This window comes from Pungitius pungitius, chromosome 2 (assembly GCF_949316345.1).
Source record: "Pungitius pungitius chromosome 2, fPunPun2.1, whole genome shotgun sequence".
NCBI classification, from domain to species: Eukaryota; Metazoa; Chordata; class Actinopteri; order Perciformes; family Gasterosteidae; genus Pungitius; species Pungitius pungitius.
Window position 1 is genome coordinate 20127654 of NC_084901.1, and position 17809 is coordinate 20145462.

General features: G+C 44.1%; 1 protein-coding gene across 9 annotated transcripts in view; it reads right to left on the bottom strand.

Annotated features, from left to right (window-relative positions):
• The window catches only part of diaph2 (diaphanous-related formin 2), a 297267-nt gene that overhangs the window by 205556 nt on the left and 73902 nt on the right, over window positions 1–17809 (bottom strand). For all 9 annotated transcript variants that reach the window (XM_037460863.2, XM_037460868.2, XM_062560592.1 and 6 more), the window contains one exon: window positions 8794–8933. In XM_037460863.2, the coding sequence (XP_037316760.2) occupies window positions 8794–8933 (140 nt within the window). The remainder of the gene's footprint in view (window positions 1–8793; window positions 8934–17809) is intronic.

Below are 17809 nucleotides of genomic sequence, written 5' to 3' on the forward strand. Positions count from 1 at the left end.
GTTTCCTATCACATCTTCCGCCGCATGCGTGCAGTCTGCTATGCTTTTGCCACAGTGGGCCGCAGAGTGGCGCCCACCCGGAGCGACGTGCAATGCGTCTCGCTTAAGGCAAAGTAAGGGATTACGGAGCATTTAGCACTGTTGTTGTTGATGACGTCGACAGACTCTCGTAGCAGAGGGGAGACGGAACCCGGCAACACAAAGAGCTAATACGTGATGAGATGTGATCGAGCACCGCCAGCTGCAGTAAGTGACTCCACAGCGACAGAAGCAGCGAGAGGCCCGACACTCCTCGCCCTTTTGTTTGACTGATGGCCGGTCTCGTGCTCGCATGGCTTGTCAGCCCCATTGATTTTGGTCCTTGGACCGGTGTTATTATTTTATCAAGGGTAGGTGGGGAGCTTTTTTTTTTTTTTTCCTTCCACTGAAAGCTTCTGTGCAATATCTTTCATATATTGTATTAGGGGCGAAGCCACACACACGTGCCCCCCTGTGCGAGTTCTGACCCGCTCGGTGCCGCGGCCTTCCAAGTGAAGCCCAAAGCGCTCGGCAACATAGGAGCCTGAAACCAAGCGCCAGCAGTGCCGAACGCGGCGCTACTTTATACGCTGATCCATTCAGAAAAAACACACAGGCCCTATCGGATTGCAGAAATTGGATATCAAATATTTACCGTATTTCTTCGGTTTATGGCATTTTGAAAAAGAATATGTTTCACAAAGCAACTTTGTGATTTGGCTTCTTCTTCTAATGTTACCTTGAGAGCTTTGATTATTTGATTAAAATCTAATTTTGGTCCTGGCCATTCAGAATTAAAGGCTTGTGACCTTTGAATCACAGCAGCGCCGAATGAATCACAAAGATATATGGTCGTACATCTTCTGTTATCAGTGCAATCACACTGAGCCACTATAATTAAATAATTCACTGGTGTGCTGTTAATTTTCCGCTTTGAGCTGTGCATCCTGGCGGCTTTACATTTCAGACTCTCAGTTCGCTAGTTTGATTAATTTGTCCCATATCCGAGATACGCAACTAAATGAAACCCCTGCAGACTGCACAACAAGACAAACACATATAACCTTTAAGCATCAACAAAACACCGGATTCTTTTCTTACAAAGTCCTAAAATCCACCGGCCGTCGTTTCAGATCCTCCAGCTCGCACAGATGTGAGTAAAATATTGAAGAGATTGTCGATTCATACGGCAGCACGACGGCTGCGTACACAGGGAGCCAAAAATCATTGACCTGTGCTGTCCTTGAAGGAGAACAAGGAGCAGCTGCTGTGCTTCCCGTGTAACTCCAGGTAACATGCACTCCTTCCATCCAGGTGACAGGTCACTAATAAAGTCTCAGGCCTCCGCACAGCTCTAAAACACAGGGTTTGGGTTGTTCTGGTTTGACTTTTTATTTTCCTGCATCTTTTGTGTCCCTTCCTGCCCTGGTGTTATTTTTCTTTCCCTCCATTGTGATTGTGATTGTCTGCCTTGCTCCTAATTTCACACTTTCTGTTCGCTGGTGTACTTTACTTTATTTTTAATTTAATTTTTTGAAACTTTTGTAACTCTTATTCCTTTGTTTTTAAACTAACCCATAGCTTTAGATTCCTAACCCATATCATTATATTTTATTTTATTCCTTGCACTATGTTGTCCAAGGTCTAAATGTCTGTTATGCACCAACTGCCAAGTCAAATTCCTTGTATGTCTGACATATTATGGCAATAAATGTTCCCTGATTCCTGATTGTTCCCTCCGGTGTCCAATCACCTGCAGCTTCCCAGTGTGTCGAAGCCATGAGTGTCCCTTGTCTCATTGCCGTCAAGGTAACATGTGACCTTGACGGGGTTTTCCAGTGTATTCCCCAGCCCTATGCCGGCTTCTTCCCTTTTGTATTCTTTGATTTATTAAAAGTTATTTTTGATTGGTTTCTGTCTTCGGCTTCCCTCCTGAACCGTGACACCAAGAAGCATTGCATTTTTTTTAAAGAGCGCACAGGACTCGTTTAGGACATGAATGCAAAAACTTGAGACTTATTGACTTGCGAAACAATGACGTGGTCCTGGTTCTTAACATTCAATTGAAGTTTCATGGCTAAAATAAAAATAAAAATAAATCATTGCGCCACTGAAAAAGAACTGTTGGCAGAAACAAAGGGAGCAGCTCTGCAGGTTTGATATTGGCACTAAAGCTAGAAACACAGCCTGAAGAAATACATTCCCGGTGTCAACAGCCCAAGAATGTGATTCCTGGTGTAACCAAGCGAGCACGCGAACAGCAGCAGTGCACTGAGCACTTTGCGCATCTAATTGTATTTGATTCACAGCTTGATCCCAAACTAGGGTTCTAACAAAGAGTGAAGCTCAGCCTTAAGACACGCGCGGGCGTCTGTACGTACGGGTGTGTGCTTGTTTGTGTAGGGATGCACAAAACGCGAAAGAATTGTGAGCAATTGGAGAGTCTCTATTAGGGTTAAATCAACTAGTAAGTGCAGACAGCTGACAGAACACCATGCTCCCCAGTCCCTTTAAATTGAACCCCCGAGGAGTGCGAGACACATTTGATATTTCTAATTACCCCCCCGAACAACAGCCAGGATCCCCGCAGCCCCTTCCTGCTAGACACAAACCACCAGTGCAAACTGCCGGATTGCAGGTCGATGGAAGGCCTCGTTCAATTCTTTATTTGTGGAAGATCAGCGACAGAATCATCAGGTCCGATGCGTGTTCACACACATTGCTCTGACGAGAAGAACGCTTTCTATTTTATTTTGAATTAAGTTGCCATCATGTCTCAGCTTTTTATTGCTGTCACTTTATACATTAGATGTGTAAAAATTGTGTTATCGTACACCTCTCAGATTGTGTCTTCTTTTTTTTTTATTGGCTGGGATCATCACATCTGGGCAGCTCTGTAAATTCAGGAGCACATTGGAGGACTTGCATAGGTTGGAGAAGTTGATAAATGCTTTTATTCCAAAGCACAAAACAAAGGAGAAATATGTCTTCAACTGAGAATTTTGAACTGATGGACAGATACCCCACATATGTCGCACAAGACAACAGTAGAAGTTTGAATATATATGTTTGAGGATGTACAATTATAGGTACGCCATATATTTGGTCCAAAATGCACTATATTATAAATCGTTTTTCTGTACCTAAGCATCATATCTGTTAGATTTAGAAACAAATAGTTCTGAATTATATATGTATCACGTCGGGGCGGTAACAGATGTGGGTATTTTGGAGGTTAACAGATGGTGTAATAAAATGAAATAGGCATCACTCTTGAAATATACCGAGGCGGTAAGGACATTTATGTCTTCAAAATCGTTTTCACTGCCTCGGAGGGAGAAGGGCGAACGTCAACTCTGAAGTCAGCCGCAAGGGTAAAAACTAGTTAACTTGCTTATTTCTGGCTGCTTGGCACGTCTGTTGGTAACAGTGTCATAACATTTGTGCCAAATGTAACAGTCAAATAAATCTCCTGGAATGCTATAAAACGAGAATGATGGCACCATCCGCAGACAGACAAAACGAGTGTGGATTCGCTAATGAGCGAATCATTTCTGTTGCTTTTCAAAACGCCGACGACCGGCGGAGCCTCTGGTGAATGATTACCTAATTCCCCTCACCTTTCCTCGTCCTCTCTGCTTCGTGTCACCTTGACAAGTGACAGCGCAAAGTCGTGTTGAGGCGCGGAAGGTGACAGTGGCTTGTAATGACGCCGGGGGGGGGGGCGTCTCGGAGAGGAGAGTCTCGCAGCACGACGCGAAGGAAATGACCCCCACCCCCAGTGGAAAGATCCCAGCCTCCAATCTGTTTCACAGCCGTGTGTCGACCAGCCACAACACATTGTGTGGCCCCGACAGGTTGGCCTGTTGTGATATCTGGTGTCTCCCCTCGGCCCTTTACTCGTTCCCACCCTCTAAGACGTTCAATCTATATCGTCACGGTTAGGAAATGAAATTGATATGTTCCAAATAACACCAGGAGGTGATGGTGCCTGATCCAGACGTGTCAAAAGGCATCCAGAGTGCCAGGCGTCCTGAGGCAGCCTGTCCACTGAGGACGTCAACAGGCATCAATGCTATATTTAAAATATTCAAATGACATTACAAAAAAGCCCTATCCAGTGTAACTAAATACAGATGATCATTTATGGGTGATTCACTGGAGACGGAGGCGGGGGCAAGATTTCACAGTTAAAGCAGCCAATTGATGCCTGTGTGCCAAAGTCCCCAACAGGTATGATTCATGAGTGCAGGGTCAACGCGTTGTTCGCACTGTGTGGCTGTGCAAGAAAAGATCTCTGGCCTAATAGGGAGACGGCTTTTATACAGCCGCCGGGACGTTTTTTTTTTTTTTTTCGAGTAGTCACAATAGCAGATGGAGGTGCTCGTTTGATTGGCTGTTGGGCCCATGGTGGACGTAAAGAGTACCAATGCAACTAATAAAACGTGCACCTGCCGAGAGAGGGGCATATTTTCACACCTTTTAATTGTCTCGGTTTTAATTGTACCCAAAACCCCAAAGTGCCAAACACATAAAATGGAATGACAATCAAGTAGAGTAATAATTTTACACCTTTCGCTTAGGATTCAAAAAGCAAAAAGCATAATTACATTTAGTTTTGGATGTCTAGAGATGCTTCCGGTAGTATATTAGTTTATTTGGCCGTATTTCACCGGGACACAAATAGATTACGAGATGAGGGAGTGCTTTCTTAATCATCATAAAGAGAACGCCATCACTGCACTTGGCAGGGACGTGGAACATTCTCGCGCGGCGCTTCGTCAAGGCCCCGCAGTCAACAAGACGAGCAGCTTCGGGTGAGCAGGCGTAGTAACTTCAAAGCTCGTAAAAAGCCCATTACCAGTGTTCCATGCTACCCTCTGTGCTCGGCTACAAGCATTCAACTGAGAAAAGCTGGTGAGACTGATTCAGACTGTGAGACACCCCGTGTGGCGGAGCAGCGAGATCATCACAACAACCCACACCTTAAGCATCCAGACACCGGGAGAAACTCCGGTGTCAGCAAATGTCTCCCGCCTCCATAAAAATACCTTCGCATGAAAATGCCCCCGAGAAAATGTCAGACTGGTACCGTGAAGATTTCACATAATGAAAAGTTGGAGGGGGCCCAGTCCAATTTTGCTTGAATGTGTCTTAGGGATCTGAGAGCCAGCAGATCTAATATGCACATCAGTGGCGGGATTCAAAAAGAGTCGTAGTGTAACGCTGAGGGCCGAAACAGAGGGAGCCCGAGGAGCTGGAGCAGTGGGTGTCTGCTCAGCGGCTCAAAACCACACTCCTTTTTTTTTTTCTTCTTTTTTTTTTTAGATATCGGAAAGTCGCTTGACGGAGCTGCAGCTGAGCGAGATGAGAGGAAGTACGCGTTATACCTTCAGAGCTGCATCGGTGCACATAATTATGCAAACGCACGCGACATATATGATCAGATATCACGATAGTGATGTATTTTTTTGTCATGGATTGTATCTAAAAACTTTCCCCTCGTGCCAAACAGAGCAGAGCATTTGGGACACTGCAGGTTTTTATTTTTTTTCCTCCACTAAATGAGAAAATCAGAGGGTGGTAATTTTGTGTAAATTGGCATCTCACTTCATGTCAGTGGATTAGGAAATTAATGAAAAGCGGCGAGTCAATCTGACACTTTTAAATTAAGAGGAGAGTATCCAAACGACGGAATTAAAAGGGGGAGAATGAAGTAGAGGATAAATAATCGGCTGGGCAAATTCTGACAGAAAAAGAAGTGGAAAAACATGGCCGCTGAGGAGAAGCGAGAGTAAGCAGCGGATGCTCCAGGCAATGCCATCTGTGGGTGGATCTGCAAAAGGCTGCATGCCACACACCTGTGTGGAAGTGCCTGGGAGATAAGGCCCTGAGCACAATGGCCCTGTGGCCACCCGCGCTGCCAAACAGGTGCACAGCCCAGCCAATTAAACTATTAGACAAACACAGGCCTCTGGGAGCAAATTAGCAGGCTGCCCAAACATCAGAGGAAAAACAAAAAAGCAATGGTCAGCAGTAACTGTGGATAGGAGACTTTTATATTTTAGTGGAGAGACATTAAGTTCAGTGTTCCGCAAAACAAAAGAACTGGTTTTGATTCATTTATTTTTTGTCCCTGAAATGTCAGAAATGTCTCCAGGGTTTAAACGCAGATTACCAAGTTTGTGATTTCATATTAATCGTAACATTTTAATAAATATTATAGATTAACATTTAGTGCTACATTGTGCCAAATGACTAGTATTTATTGAAATAGAGAAGAGAAGAAGTGACGCTGGATATGATCAATGACCCACATTTACAGGGCTTTAAGTGGTCACATACAAATGGTAAGTTGAATATTACATTTTCACGTGGATTGAATCAAATCTCCTGGTCCAGACTAAAACTATAAAATATATTCCTCTTTCAGTTTCAAACCATTGTAGATTGATTCTTCTAAAATTAGTTAGTAATTATAAACATTCAATTCTGCTCTGTGTGAGTCCACATAATTTGAACATGCAAGAAAATCTTAGACAAATTTTGTTTGGCTAGAAAGCAATCAGTGCTAAATAATAAAATTGCAGCATATAATTCATAAATGACTTATATATACATTCATTTTAGCAGGAATTTGCTCATTTATTTAGTTATCTTTAAAAAGTAGTCTCCAAAATATAAATATTCAAAAGCAAGCCAGCTGATCATTATTATAAGGTGTAAATTAAAACAACCGTGAGTGCCATCTAGTTCGTGGTTATTTTCAGTATATCATAACATGGCGTACAAAGGTTACATTAACATAGTGGAGTCGGAGGAGAAGCAAACCAAATGGGCATTTCCCTGTGTGTCATGATCCATGACAATTAAGTGCATTCATATTCATTAGGGGTAACCTTATCCATGCTTCAAGAAAACAATCAGTCCCTTTGCCCAAGAGGGGACAAATGACAGGCGTAAAGATGAGCTGGAGGTGGTGGTGGTGGTGGTGGTGGTGGTGGTTGGGGGGGGGTCCGTATTTGGTCAACACTTGCACAGAGCTCCTCGGCACACACAACCCCAGAGGTGGCTTCCTCCCCGCGTGAACCTCGGCGCCCGTAGGAGGAACTCGTCCATAGAGCACCGGTCCCTTACCTGCTGGTCCAACGCTCAGCCATTTACACGAAGAAAAAAAAACCCCACAGGGCGAGCCTGGCCTCACCCGCGTCCCCTCGGCACCCGTTGGCCTTTCTGAGCGGAGAGGCTGACTTGACTCCCCGCCGCTTGCTGGAGACTGTGACTGACTTGACAGCTCGGCCATCCCTCCGGGGATGACGGCACGGCTGTCCGTTTATATTAAATATGCATCTGGGTTGAGCTTATGGATCCAGTTATGGTTTACAACTTTTTTTTTAAAAATCCCAGCGACATGAGCAGTGAATCCCGTTGGCTTGCTGTGGGAGAGGGGCGTGGCCCGAACTCAAGTGGCCACCGTGGCGACGGATGAATGGCTGAGCGGTTCATATTGCTGAGAGCACACAACTATGTCCTTTTCCTACCGAAACTAGTGTTTAATGCGGGGATGCAGTGGTTTAGCACACAAATTAAATGAAAGGTCTTTTGGGGCCGTGCTGGCAGCTCCTTTATCTGTATTCAGGGTGAACATCAACTTATCCAATGACCATTTAATATGCACTATTCATCGATCTGCTGTTGCTACGGGTTCCCTTGCAATAGTGTGACCAAATGAAAAAAAAATCTAACATTTAAAGGGAGAAAGAGGCTCAACGGGCAGATTGAGCCTTCACTACTGGTGTTGTTAGACGTTGTCGTATCATATAGAAGGATGTATGCAGCCCCCCCTAACTGACATGAATGCGATAGAAACACCTGTTAGCATGGTTAACCCTATGTTAAGCAGTTCAACTGCACTAAAATAGAACATCCAAGATGACCATGCTATCAATCCACATGTCTTAAAGGGTTAAAGAGTGTCTATTGCAGGATGTTTGAATTAGGTCGCATTAAGGCATGTGTAATACCTCCAAACCTTTATGTTGTTTCTATCCATATGTTCCTAAATTGTGTTTAGATCCCACTAAGTTGTTAACACACCTTGCATTAAAAGTTGTTTTATATCCAAATGCTGCTTGAGAGGAATTAAAAAGCCTGAACGCATGAGAAAAAGCTCTTCAGTACAGCGTTCGTTGTCCTTTGCATTGAATCACTCTGAGCTTGTAAATCTACTGTGCTCCACTATAGACAAAGCGGATTCTTCCATGAAGGCAGGATGGCATTTGGGTTTGATAAAAAAAAAAAATACATTCAAGTACATCCTTTATGTGTAGATGCCTTTAAACCTGTCGATTTGCGATCAGATATAAGATGTAACAAACACACATGGTTTTGAAGAATCTGTCATCATCAAACAATCACAATATGCGAGACAGAATCAATGGATTCTCGCTGGAAATAATGCTCCTGTGGCAAGGTCGTTGTGCAATACCTCCAGGTGCTCGTATCTGTTGTGTGTGCTGGAAGTTTGAACTTTCATACAGCAACGTCCAGAGGATAACCAACCAAACATATGGATGTATTAATGTTAAGTTCAAACAATAGACACTGTGGATCCTTCACAGGAAGCCGAGCATAGAAAGAGTTCATTTCAACGGTCCTCCTCCTCCTCCTCATGCCATTAGTAGGAGACACTCTAATGAGCACTTTGATATTCGTGAATATCACTCTGAACATTTCCAGGCACCGTTTTTTTAGTGTGTGAAAACAGTGGCTGACCTGACGGGGTTGCTGGTGAGAGACACTCGGAGGGACTCCAGGCAATTGAGCAGCTTCTCCTCCGTGATGCCTGAACGCAGCTCGTGGACATATTCTTGGGAGGAAAGTGTAGACTCATGCTTGCTGTTCCTTAGTCCACCCTGAAATAAAAAATAAAGAGGGTTAGGAGATCAGCATCGTGCGCGATTACACCGCGACAATGTCATCATAAACAGTGAAGGCAACGGATACCAAAAGAAATGTGTCAACACAGTTGGAGGGCAAGAATCTTTGATTTCAGATGTTTCTTACTTATAGGTTATTGAACGATTAAAGACCAATTGTAAAGACTTATTATTATTATAGAGAAAACTGCCTTGTTTTCTTGCTAGATGTATTTGTTGAGAGTTCTTTTGCTATTTTGAAAAAAAGGATGAGTGAGCACCAAGAGATGGCTTTGACATTATGCTTCTATTATTATCTAGCTAATATTCTAATGGCGGCCTGTACGGACGGAGAGCAAAGCGCAGCCTCTTCTTTCTGTCGCTTAAAGCAATCTGGCTCTTGTGTTAAATCTCCACACAGGGCTCGGGGGAGATGTTGCTACACTGATGCTTACACAATGAGACTACCTATTGGCAGCAATACACACAATTAAACCACAACAGGGGAAAAATACATCTGCTGACTCCACTCTCCCAGCACAGTGGAGTCAACATCGTCGATGCGAGAGTGATTGAATGTGCGGTCCAGCAATCAGCACACATTTTGAGGAATAAAGATGAAGAATATTTCATATTCCCACGACAGGCTCCAGGAACAAATAGGTGTTTAGTATTTTCCCAGGTCATGTTGTCAAAATGAGCCACATGTCAGCTGGGGGTTCGAGTTAATGTACTTTACGAAACAAACTGAGGAAACGCACAACGGAAGAAAAAAAAAAAAAAGCAATCGCATACGACTGAACCCGACTGCTGGACCAAAGCCTCCACACTGTGTTCATCCCTGCACTGCTGCTCCCCCACACAGCCGAGCTGTGCTAATAGGCAGTTTGGTGAGTAATAAGCTAGCTCATTTATCTGGAGAAAAGAGAGTCCTGCTGCTCTCCTACAATGCAAAGTCAACATGAAAGAACCATTTTTGTTGTTGCTGTTTTTTTGTGAGAGAAAGCCGAGGCGGCCTAACATCAGCGTGCTGCTAATATCTTTAGCGCTGGATGTAAACCGAGCCGGCGGTTTGATTGGCTCGGTAACGAGTGAAAGTTTCTCAAGTCGATAAAAAGCCGACATGAAGGTGCCGTCTCTTCTAGAACTGGTGTCAAAATAAAGTCTAATAAATGTAAGCAAACAGAGTAGAGTTTATCTTTGAGGGCATGGAGACAAGGATTGACTAATGCATTTCCACTTAATTCCACCACTTATTTTAATATTTCTGCACAACCATTCTATTCTATTATGGTTTTGTACCAAGGCTTTCAACAGGTGCATTTGATCTGCTGTTGTGATACTAACCCCTGGGAAAAATCTAAAGCAAGGGAAAGCTTAGAGTGTGCTTTCTTTTCCAGTGTATATATATATATATATATATATTTTTTTTCTGTCTTGTCTGTGTCTCTTTCTTCTTCTTCATCTGTAGAAACACTTATGCCATTCATCGTTCGCTTAAGCGCCGTTATGTAAGTGTGGGGGAGGAACTGGTTTGGCTTTTAATCTGACTGAGAAGTAGTTATTAAACCGGAGGGAGTCGCTGTGTCGATGTTTCCTTCCCGACCAAAGGACTCTTTGCTGCAAGTTTTTTGCCTGACGTATCTTTGATTTTGACGGAGAGAAAAAAAAACAAAAAAAGACCTCATAACACCAGAGATACAGTGTGTGAAAGCTCAATTAACAAAACCCCAGGGTGAAATAACGGGACTTTGGAGGTTCAAGGTTAAACTCAGACAGTTATGTGACACGTTATAATAATAAGAAAAAACATCTTCTCTTTTCTGCTTGTTTAAGTACTTCAATGTACTTGTATTTCCTTGAGTGATGGTACTTGATTTTCTAAAACAAACTCTTTTGACTTCAGTGAAGTAATGTCAGTCTTTTCTGACTCAATTCAAGCCGTCAACATGCTAATCGTCACTTTGCGGGAGAAGTATTCCATGACAAAGTAAAAGGTCACCAGCATTTTCCAATCACGGCCCATTGAACGAAGACAGACGATGGTTGCCGTTTATCGTCTGTCTGCGCAGGTCGTCGCGGCTGCATCGCGGCTGCATCGCCGCTAAATAACCAACTGCTTTCGCACCGGACTGCGGGTTTTGAAATGCACTGCTGTCGGCATTGGATCAGTTTTGATGAATAACAAATGCCAAAATAACAAAGTTGGACCGGTAGAGAGGCAATAAGTCACCAACGCGCTGCACGCGGCTTCTGAGATGGCGGCGGGGGAGACGCATTAAAGTCCCGTTAGAGTCTGAAGACCAATCACCAGCCATTTGGCTAAGGTGGCTTTGTCAGGGACACCTGACTGAACTGGGGTTCAGTTTGACCCCAAAACCTCCGACATCACTGATAAAGCTTTAACTTAAATAGATGCAATTTCGGGTAAGGAATCAGTTCTCAACTAAATAATTCACCCAAACAGAGAACAATATGCTGCATAAGAACAAGACTTGCACAGACAAGTTAAGATGTTAACACGGTAGTTCAATTTTTGCATTTCCCTTTTTTTCGGATGTGGCTAATTAATTTCCAATAATATACAAGCCACTGAGAGGAAAACACATCACCCGCTTTGTATTAATCTCGTTACTTTGTCAGTGGTTCCCAGCAGGCGCACCACTGTGTCCAGAAAAAGCTAGAGCTCCGGTTTCACCGCCTGCTCTGACCTCCGGAAACCAAAGACTGTGACCATGAACTGCTTTTTCATGACCCTGCCCCAAATCAATGGAATCCTTGGGGATAATATCATTATTACACCAGCGAACTGGCAGCAGAGAAACAATCTGAGGATTAGAGGGAGGTGGCATTACCTGCCGGCTACCGGGTAATAGAGTCCCCCCCCCCCCCCCCCTCGGGCTCACGAAAATAGTCAACAGCAGAAAATGGCCAAAAAGAGGCCCCCGGAGGAAGGGACGCCGGGATCGACGGAGGGGGAGAGATGTCGCGTGGCTCGTGTGAGATGAAGTAGCGAGACGTTAAAAAAAAAAAAAAAAACGAGAAGGAAGCGAACGGAATGTGAGGGAGATAGGGGGGGGGGGGGGGGGGGGGGTAGGGGTTAGATACAAAGACACGCAAACGTGTGTGTGAGGGAGAAAGGGCAGGGCACAGAGATAGAGAAAACCTCCACAGTGGAGGACGGACACAGCCTTTTGACCGCGGCCTAAAGCCTCATCTCCCCAACCTTTATTGAATCCCCTCTTTGCCGATAACAGCATTTCCTGCCAAAGAAAATAGTGCTGGGAGCAATTACTTCAGTGAGCCTGTCAATTTCTTTTTTAAAGGGGGAGGGGGGGTTAGGCGAGCGTTGGCCCCCCCCCCCGTTCCCTCCCCACTTGCATCACTTCTGCCTGCCTCCCCTCCCCCCCCCCCCGCCTCATGCCAAAGGGGGGGAGTGACGGAGTGCCCGGGCTCTTTTCTATCGAGGGCGGAGCAGAGAGACGACGCCAAGGCCGCTGCACCTCCACATGTCACCTTCACCTGTAATGAGCCTATAACAAAGCTGGCGGCTTCCTCTCGGGCGCCCGGCGCCGCTCGGCACACTCGGGCGGGCTGATGGATACATTATTCAGCTTCCGTTGTCACCTTACTGGGGAAACCGCGCGGCTCCAATATGTGTCTGGCCTGGAAGCCGGTAGCTGGTGCTGCTGCTGCTCCGGCGGCATCGCCGCTTCTCCGTTAGCGTCGCTCAGACCGCGCGCCATTTTTTCCTCACTCTCTTATTCATTCCGGTGTTGCCTGATCGAGAGTTTTTTTTTTTTTTTTTTACAGTAAATGAAGCAATAACAATAGATAGGAAATAGGAAAAGATTGAAGCTTGGAAAGAAAAGCATGACCCCACTGGAGTGGAGCATAGATGTTGGATTCAGCTAATTATGAAAGCTTATGTGACAAGGACGACTGCAGCAGAACTAAAGACAAAAAAAACCACATACAACTCCGTCTAACTGCTTGTTGGATGAACTGCTGAATGAAGCATTGAGCTTTCTGAAGAGTTAAAACGTTGCCTGGTTCATTGTTCAGAATGAATTAGTTTAGCACAGAAGTTTGAGAACAAGTGACAGGCATGTTCAAACTCACGCCTCCCTCCCTGACATTTCAAGGTGACAAAAAACCTCCAGGTTGGGAAAACACATTTAACCGCATGTTGGGGGGAAAAGGGATTTTCAAGTACACATGCTGCAGGTGTGACCTATAGGTTTTGAGGAAACATGTTAATTGTTCGCATCATATCTACAACACTGTTCTTGGCTGTGAATAAAGCGTATTAAGAAACGCACACGACCGAGACTCCACAAAAATTCAGACAAAAGGTAAAAAAGTAAGAAGTGGAAAAACTCGAATTACTCGCTCTTTGTGTATAATTAATGAAAATTACTAGAGCACCGTAACACTCTTTGTGAAAAGAATAATACAGATACAATCTGAGCAATTAGAGCATATCATGCTGCATGATACCCACGCTAAAACTTAATTTCCTGCTCATTAGCGGTTAGTGGATTAGTGGAGAAGAAAGATACCGCCAGAGATTGGTAGAAGACAGCGTACAGTCAGGTAGATCCGAGTGCTCTGCCTCGCCCCGCCCCCTTATGATACAAACATGACCTATGAACAGCACTGACAACACAACTGTGCGAGAAAGGTTTGCTCGCAACACACACACACACACACACGCGTTACATAAATGACAAATCTTACATTTAACACAAAGTAGAGTTTGGCACAGTCGGTGGCAGCAGTGGTAAAGGTCAAAGGGAACACGGATCAGTTGAGATGCCGGTTGGCTGGACAGTGAGCTTCCCCTCGTCCTACTTAAAGGACAGAGTGCTGCTGCCGGCAGATAAGACATTTCCTCCAACCACCAAGACGCACTGCTTGTAGCTCGGGGGGGGGGGGGGGGATTTCCCACCAGACCATGTGGACTAGCAGGGTTCCCACTCCTTGCTCGAGATCATTTTGCAGGACTTATAATCTATGGTGCAGTAGACACACAGTCATATGTGAAATAAGGGAATGTCTAAATAACATCACAGGATGCAACACAACACAAGGCCATTGGATGTTCGGGTTTTTCAGGATGTGTGTAAAACCTGCCAAGCATTTCAGCCACTTTCTCTGCAGTCCAGTCTTTTTTTTTACTTTGCATTTTCCATCTGTCTGTTGCTGCCTTCACCCTTAGTCCATGCTGAGGAGTTTTTAACCCTGTGTGACAGCCACAAAAATAAGCTGCGACTTTCCTTCTTACTTTTTCTATTCATATTCTTGTCTTTTATCTTCCACCTGTTGTGGCCATAAAACAGAATCTACAGGCTGCTTCATAATCTAATGTCTGCAGAACTATAATTTTCTGATAACACGGACACAGTTAGGCCCCGCAAAAAAATTCTATCAATAATCAAGCTGGTGTCATTACGTATTGTGTCCAGGCGAGACAAGCACACCCGAGCACGGAGGCACACTGAGAAAAGACAAAAAAGCCGCAATGAGGTATTAGGCTGGAAACAACATGAAAATAACACCGCCGGGTTCACTTTGTAAGAAACACCGGGCAGCAGCCAGTGAGTGTGCACGTGTGTGTGTGTATGTGCATGTGTGTGTGTGTGTCTGTGCCGATTCCCAGGAGTGAGGAGGAGAAAAAAACGCAATGAAAATAGCAACCAGAAAAACCTGATATTAAACAATTCCATTTCCTTTTTTCATTTCAACACAAATATTCCGACAATAGTTTGTAATGGTTATTCAATTACAAGCAGAGGTATCCTACTTCTACCCGTGTTTGTGTGTGCACACACGCTGAAAGGTCACATATAAAATATTGGGCAGCTCCAACCAAGGGGTTGAATATATATGAGGTTTATTTATTCAGAAGTAGAACTTATGCAGGAAAATGTTTTTATTAAAGAATGCCATGTTCTTATAAATGGGTTTTAAACTTTCAAACGCGACAGAAACGGACAAGGCCCCTTCGTTTCGTCTAGAAATACCTGGTTACGCGGTGATGAATAAAGGATGCTCCGGTTCTTAAAGCGACAGCCTTACATCACTCCCGACGTGTTTATAAGCAGCAGTGATGGTGATGAAAAGAGAACTGAGATCCGTCCTTCCAGCCCCAATCGGCGATTAATGTCTACTAAAATGTCCTTGTGAATTTGACATTTTCCTTGATACTTAAAAAGAGTGAAATTTCTTGAATAATCTCCAAAGACCTGCCATTGCAAACTGCAAAGTGCTATATGGCAACTGCTCAGCAATTGTTTTGGCAGCAATAACAATGAATAATATGGAACACATTTTACGCCGATTAAATCCAGTCGAGTCAAAAGGGAAAGCGGGTTCAAGGTCAACCCTTGGGGCGATACGTCCACCTTGACGCGTACCAGACTAACAGGGAAGGGCGCCTGTGTTCACCGCCCCCCCATTTCTCTCTCCACTTCAGCCTGACCAACACCAGATGGTACAGACTTTGGAGAGAACACGAACACACACCACGTCCGCGCTACTGGCTGTGCCCCAGATGTGGACGAGGGGAGGCCAACGCGCACCGTCAGCACACTCCGTCGGCTTTAATCTCGCTGAGAGTTGACCCACAAGGTGCCAACATCAGTGCTTCAAATAGTCGCTGCAAGATGTTCCCAGTGTTTGTCCACGATTCAGCCGGGGACAGCTGGCTTCTTTATCCCTGCGATCCTCCAGGGGGGGGGGGGTGGGGGGGGGGAGATAAAGCAGGGTCCCATCAGTAAAGTGAGGTTAACATCAAAGCCAAAGTCCACTTGCTGATGGGAAAATGAAACTCCAAAAGACACCCACTAAAGGTCTATGCAAACAAAGCCAAGTAACTGAACCATCATAACCCCCCCCCCCCCCCCACCAACTGCGGGGACTGTTAGAGGGATTTGCAATGCTTGTCTGTTAAAAATCAAATTTCATCGATGAAACATGACCATTAATAATCCTTGGCTTATTTATTTGACTATTTCTTTATTAAAAGAGATGCATTATTCATGCAGAAACCAAGAACATGTTTTTTTCCCCATTAAGTAAAGAATAAAACATTCCCGTCTCCATTTTGTAATAATCTCTTGATAAATCACAATGCATACAGGCAACGTGTTCGTAATGTAATCAAGTCAATGTTATTTTCATATTTTTATTTTGCTCATACCCTAGTTAAAAACCATGTTGTATACTTTCTGTTGTTTAAATGTGATTTTTGTACTGTGTTTTCCCTGGTAAACAGCTTATTTTAAAAACTCCACCAAGTCCATCGCTGTCGGCTCGATCTCGGCTGTTTGAATCCCATCGAATGATCGGGTTCAAACATTTTGAGTAAGGACACCAGCTTTTAGTTTTCTTGTGATAAAGAATCCGTTATCTCGAGTTGAAACAGCTTGTTTACTCGCGATAGCTACAAAGAAATCTTTAATTATTGTTGTCTAGCGCTTCCGTAGACAACATCCATCTTTTTTTTTCAATAAATGTTGACTTTTGGAGTAAGGAGTGAGGAAATGACAGACCGGAGGACACCGTGTCACTGTGTGTGTGTGTGTGTGTGTGTGTGCGTGTGTGTGTTTTTGAGAGAGAGAGATCAGGAGGTAAAAAATTTCACGCAACATTTCTTCCAGTTCTTCAAAATAATAATTTAAATCTTAAAATTATTACGGGAGCTTAAAAGCTTCCAAATATTCAGTACAGCGATAGAAATCACCTGCAGAGCCAAAACTGGATCATAGTAAGTTGCATTAGTTGATGTATTAAGAATCAACAAAGTCGCTCTCAATTAGTCTTGTCAAATACATGTATTGAAATAGCAGGTACAATGTAAATAACTGGATCTACTAGTCTATTAGGTTAATAAAAGATCGCACAGAACATGGGTTTGATGAATGTACTTGGTTGCATGGCAACATCGCTTGAACAATGGCACACGATTGTTTACCAGAGCACAAAAGCCTTTAGAGATCAAGCCCTTTAATTGTGCTCTCAACAACGTACATATTCGTCTGAAGGGGCGGCTTTGTAGCGTACACCCTGTAAAGTGTCTAAAGGTCCACCTACAGTCCCACAAAGTCCTTTGGGAAACACTGAACTCCGTGCATATGTGTGTGTGTGTATTTAATTAAAGACCATTAATGCTGCAGCTTATAAATGTCTCTCAAGGGAATGCTGTAAAGCTCGAGTAACACATTTCCAGTATTTCGTGTCTTTGTGTGAACGACTGCACGTGCACATGTATTAATACGTTTTTACCTCCATTTGTGTGTGTGTGTGTGTGCGTGTGTGCCTGTGTGGCCGTGTCGGTACATTGGTACGTTTTTTTTTTTGGGGGGGGGGGTTTGTGTGTGGTGCTGAATATTCCTTTGAGCTGTTCTCCCTGTGCTTCTTCGCAGGACTCGTGTCTGCCCTGAATTTCAATGACACCTCTATGAAGATAGGAGCAGATGTCAGCCAGCTCGCTGAAAGTCAGGTAGAAGAGAGTGGGGAAGAAAAAAAAAAAAACACATTGAGTGCGCACTAGCAGCAGGAAGATGTCTTAAGGTATGTGTCAACCTGCAGCTGTGTAATTCATGGAAAAGCTAGGATGTCCTGTTAAGATATACCATGGAGGGAGATAAGTATTTTAACATGGAAAAAAAGAAACACGGAGAAAAGTGAATCAGACGGAAAGTTGGCTGATGGACAGGTTTCTCTGAGTTGAATCTTTGACAATAGCATCATGATGGATCTTTCACACCCCCAATAATTCCCCCCAAATAAGTCCTTGCACCACTATTTCACCCACATGTTTTTAAGATAATGCACTAGACTCCAAATCACTCACCTGCCTAATCGAG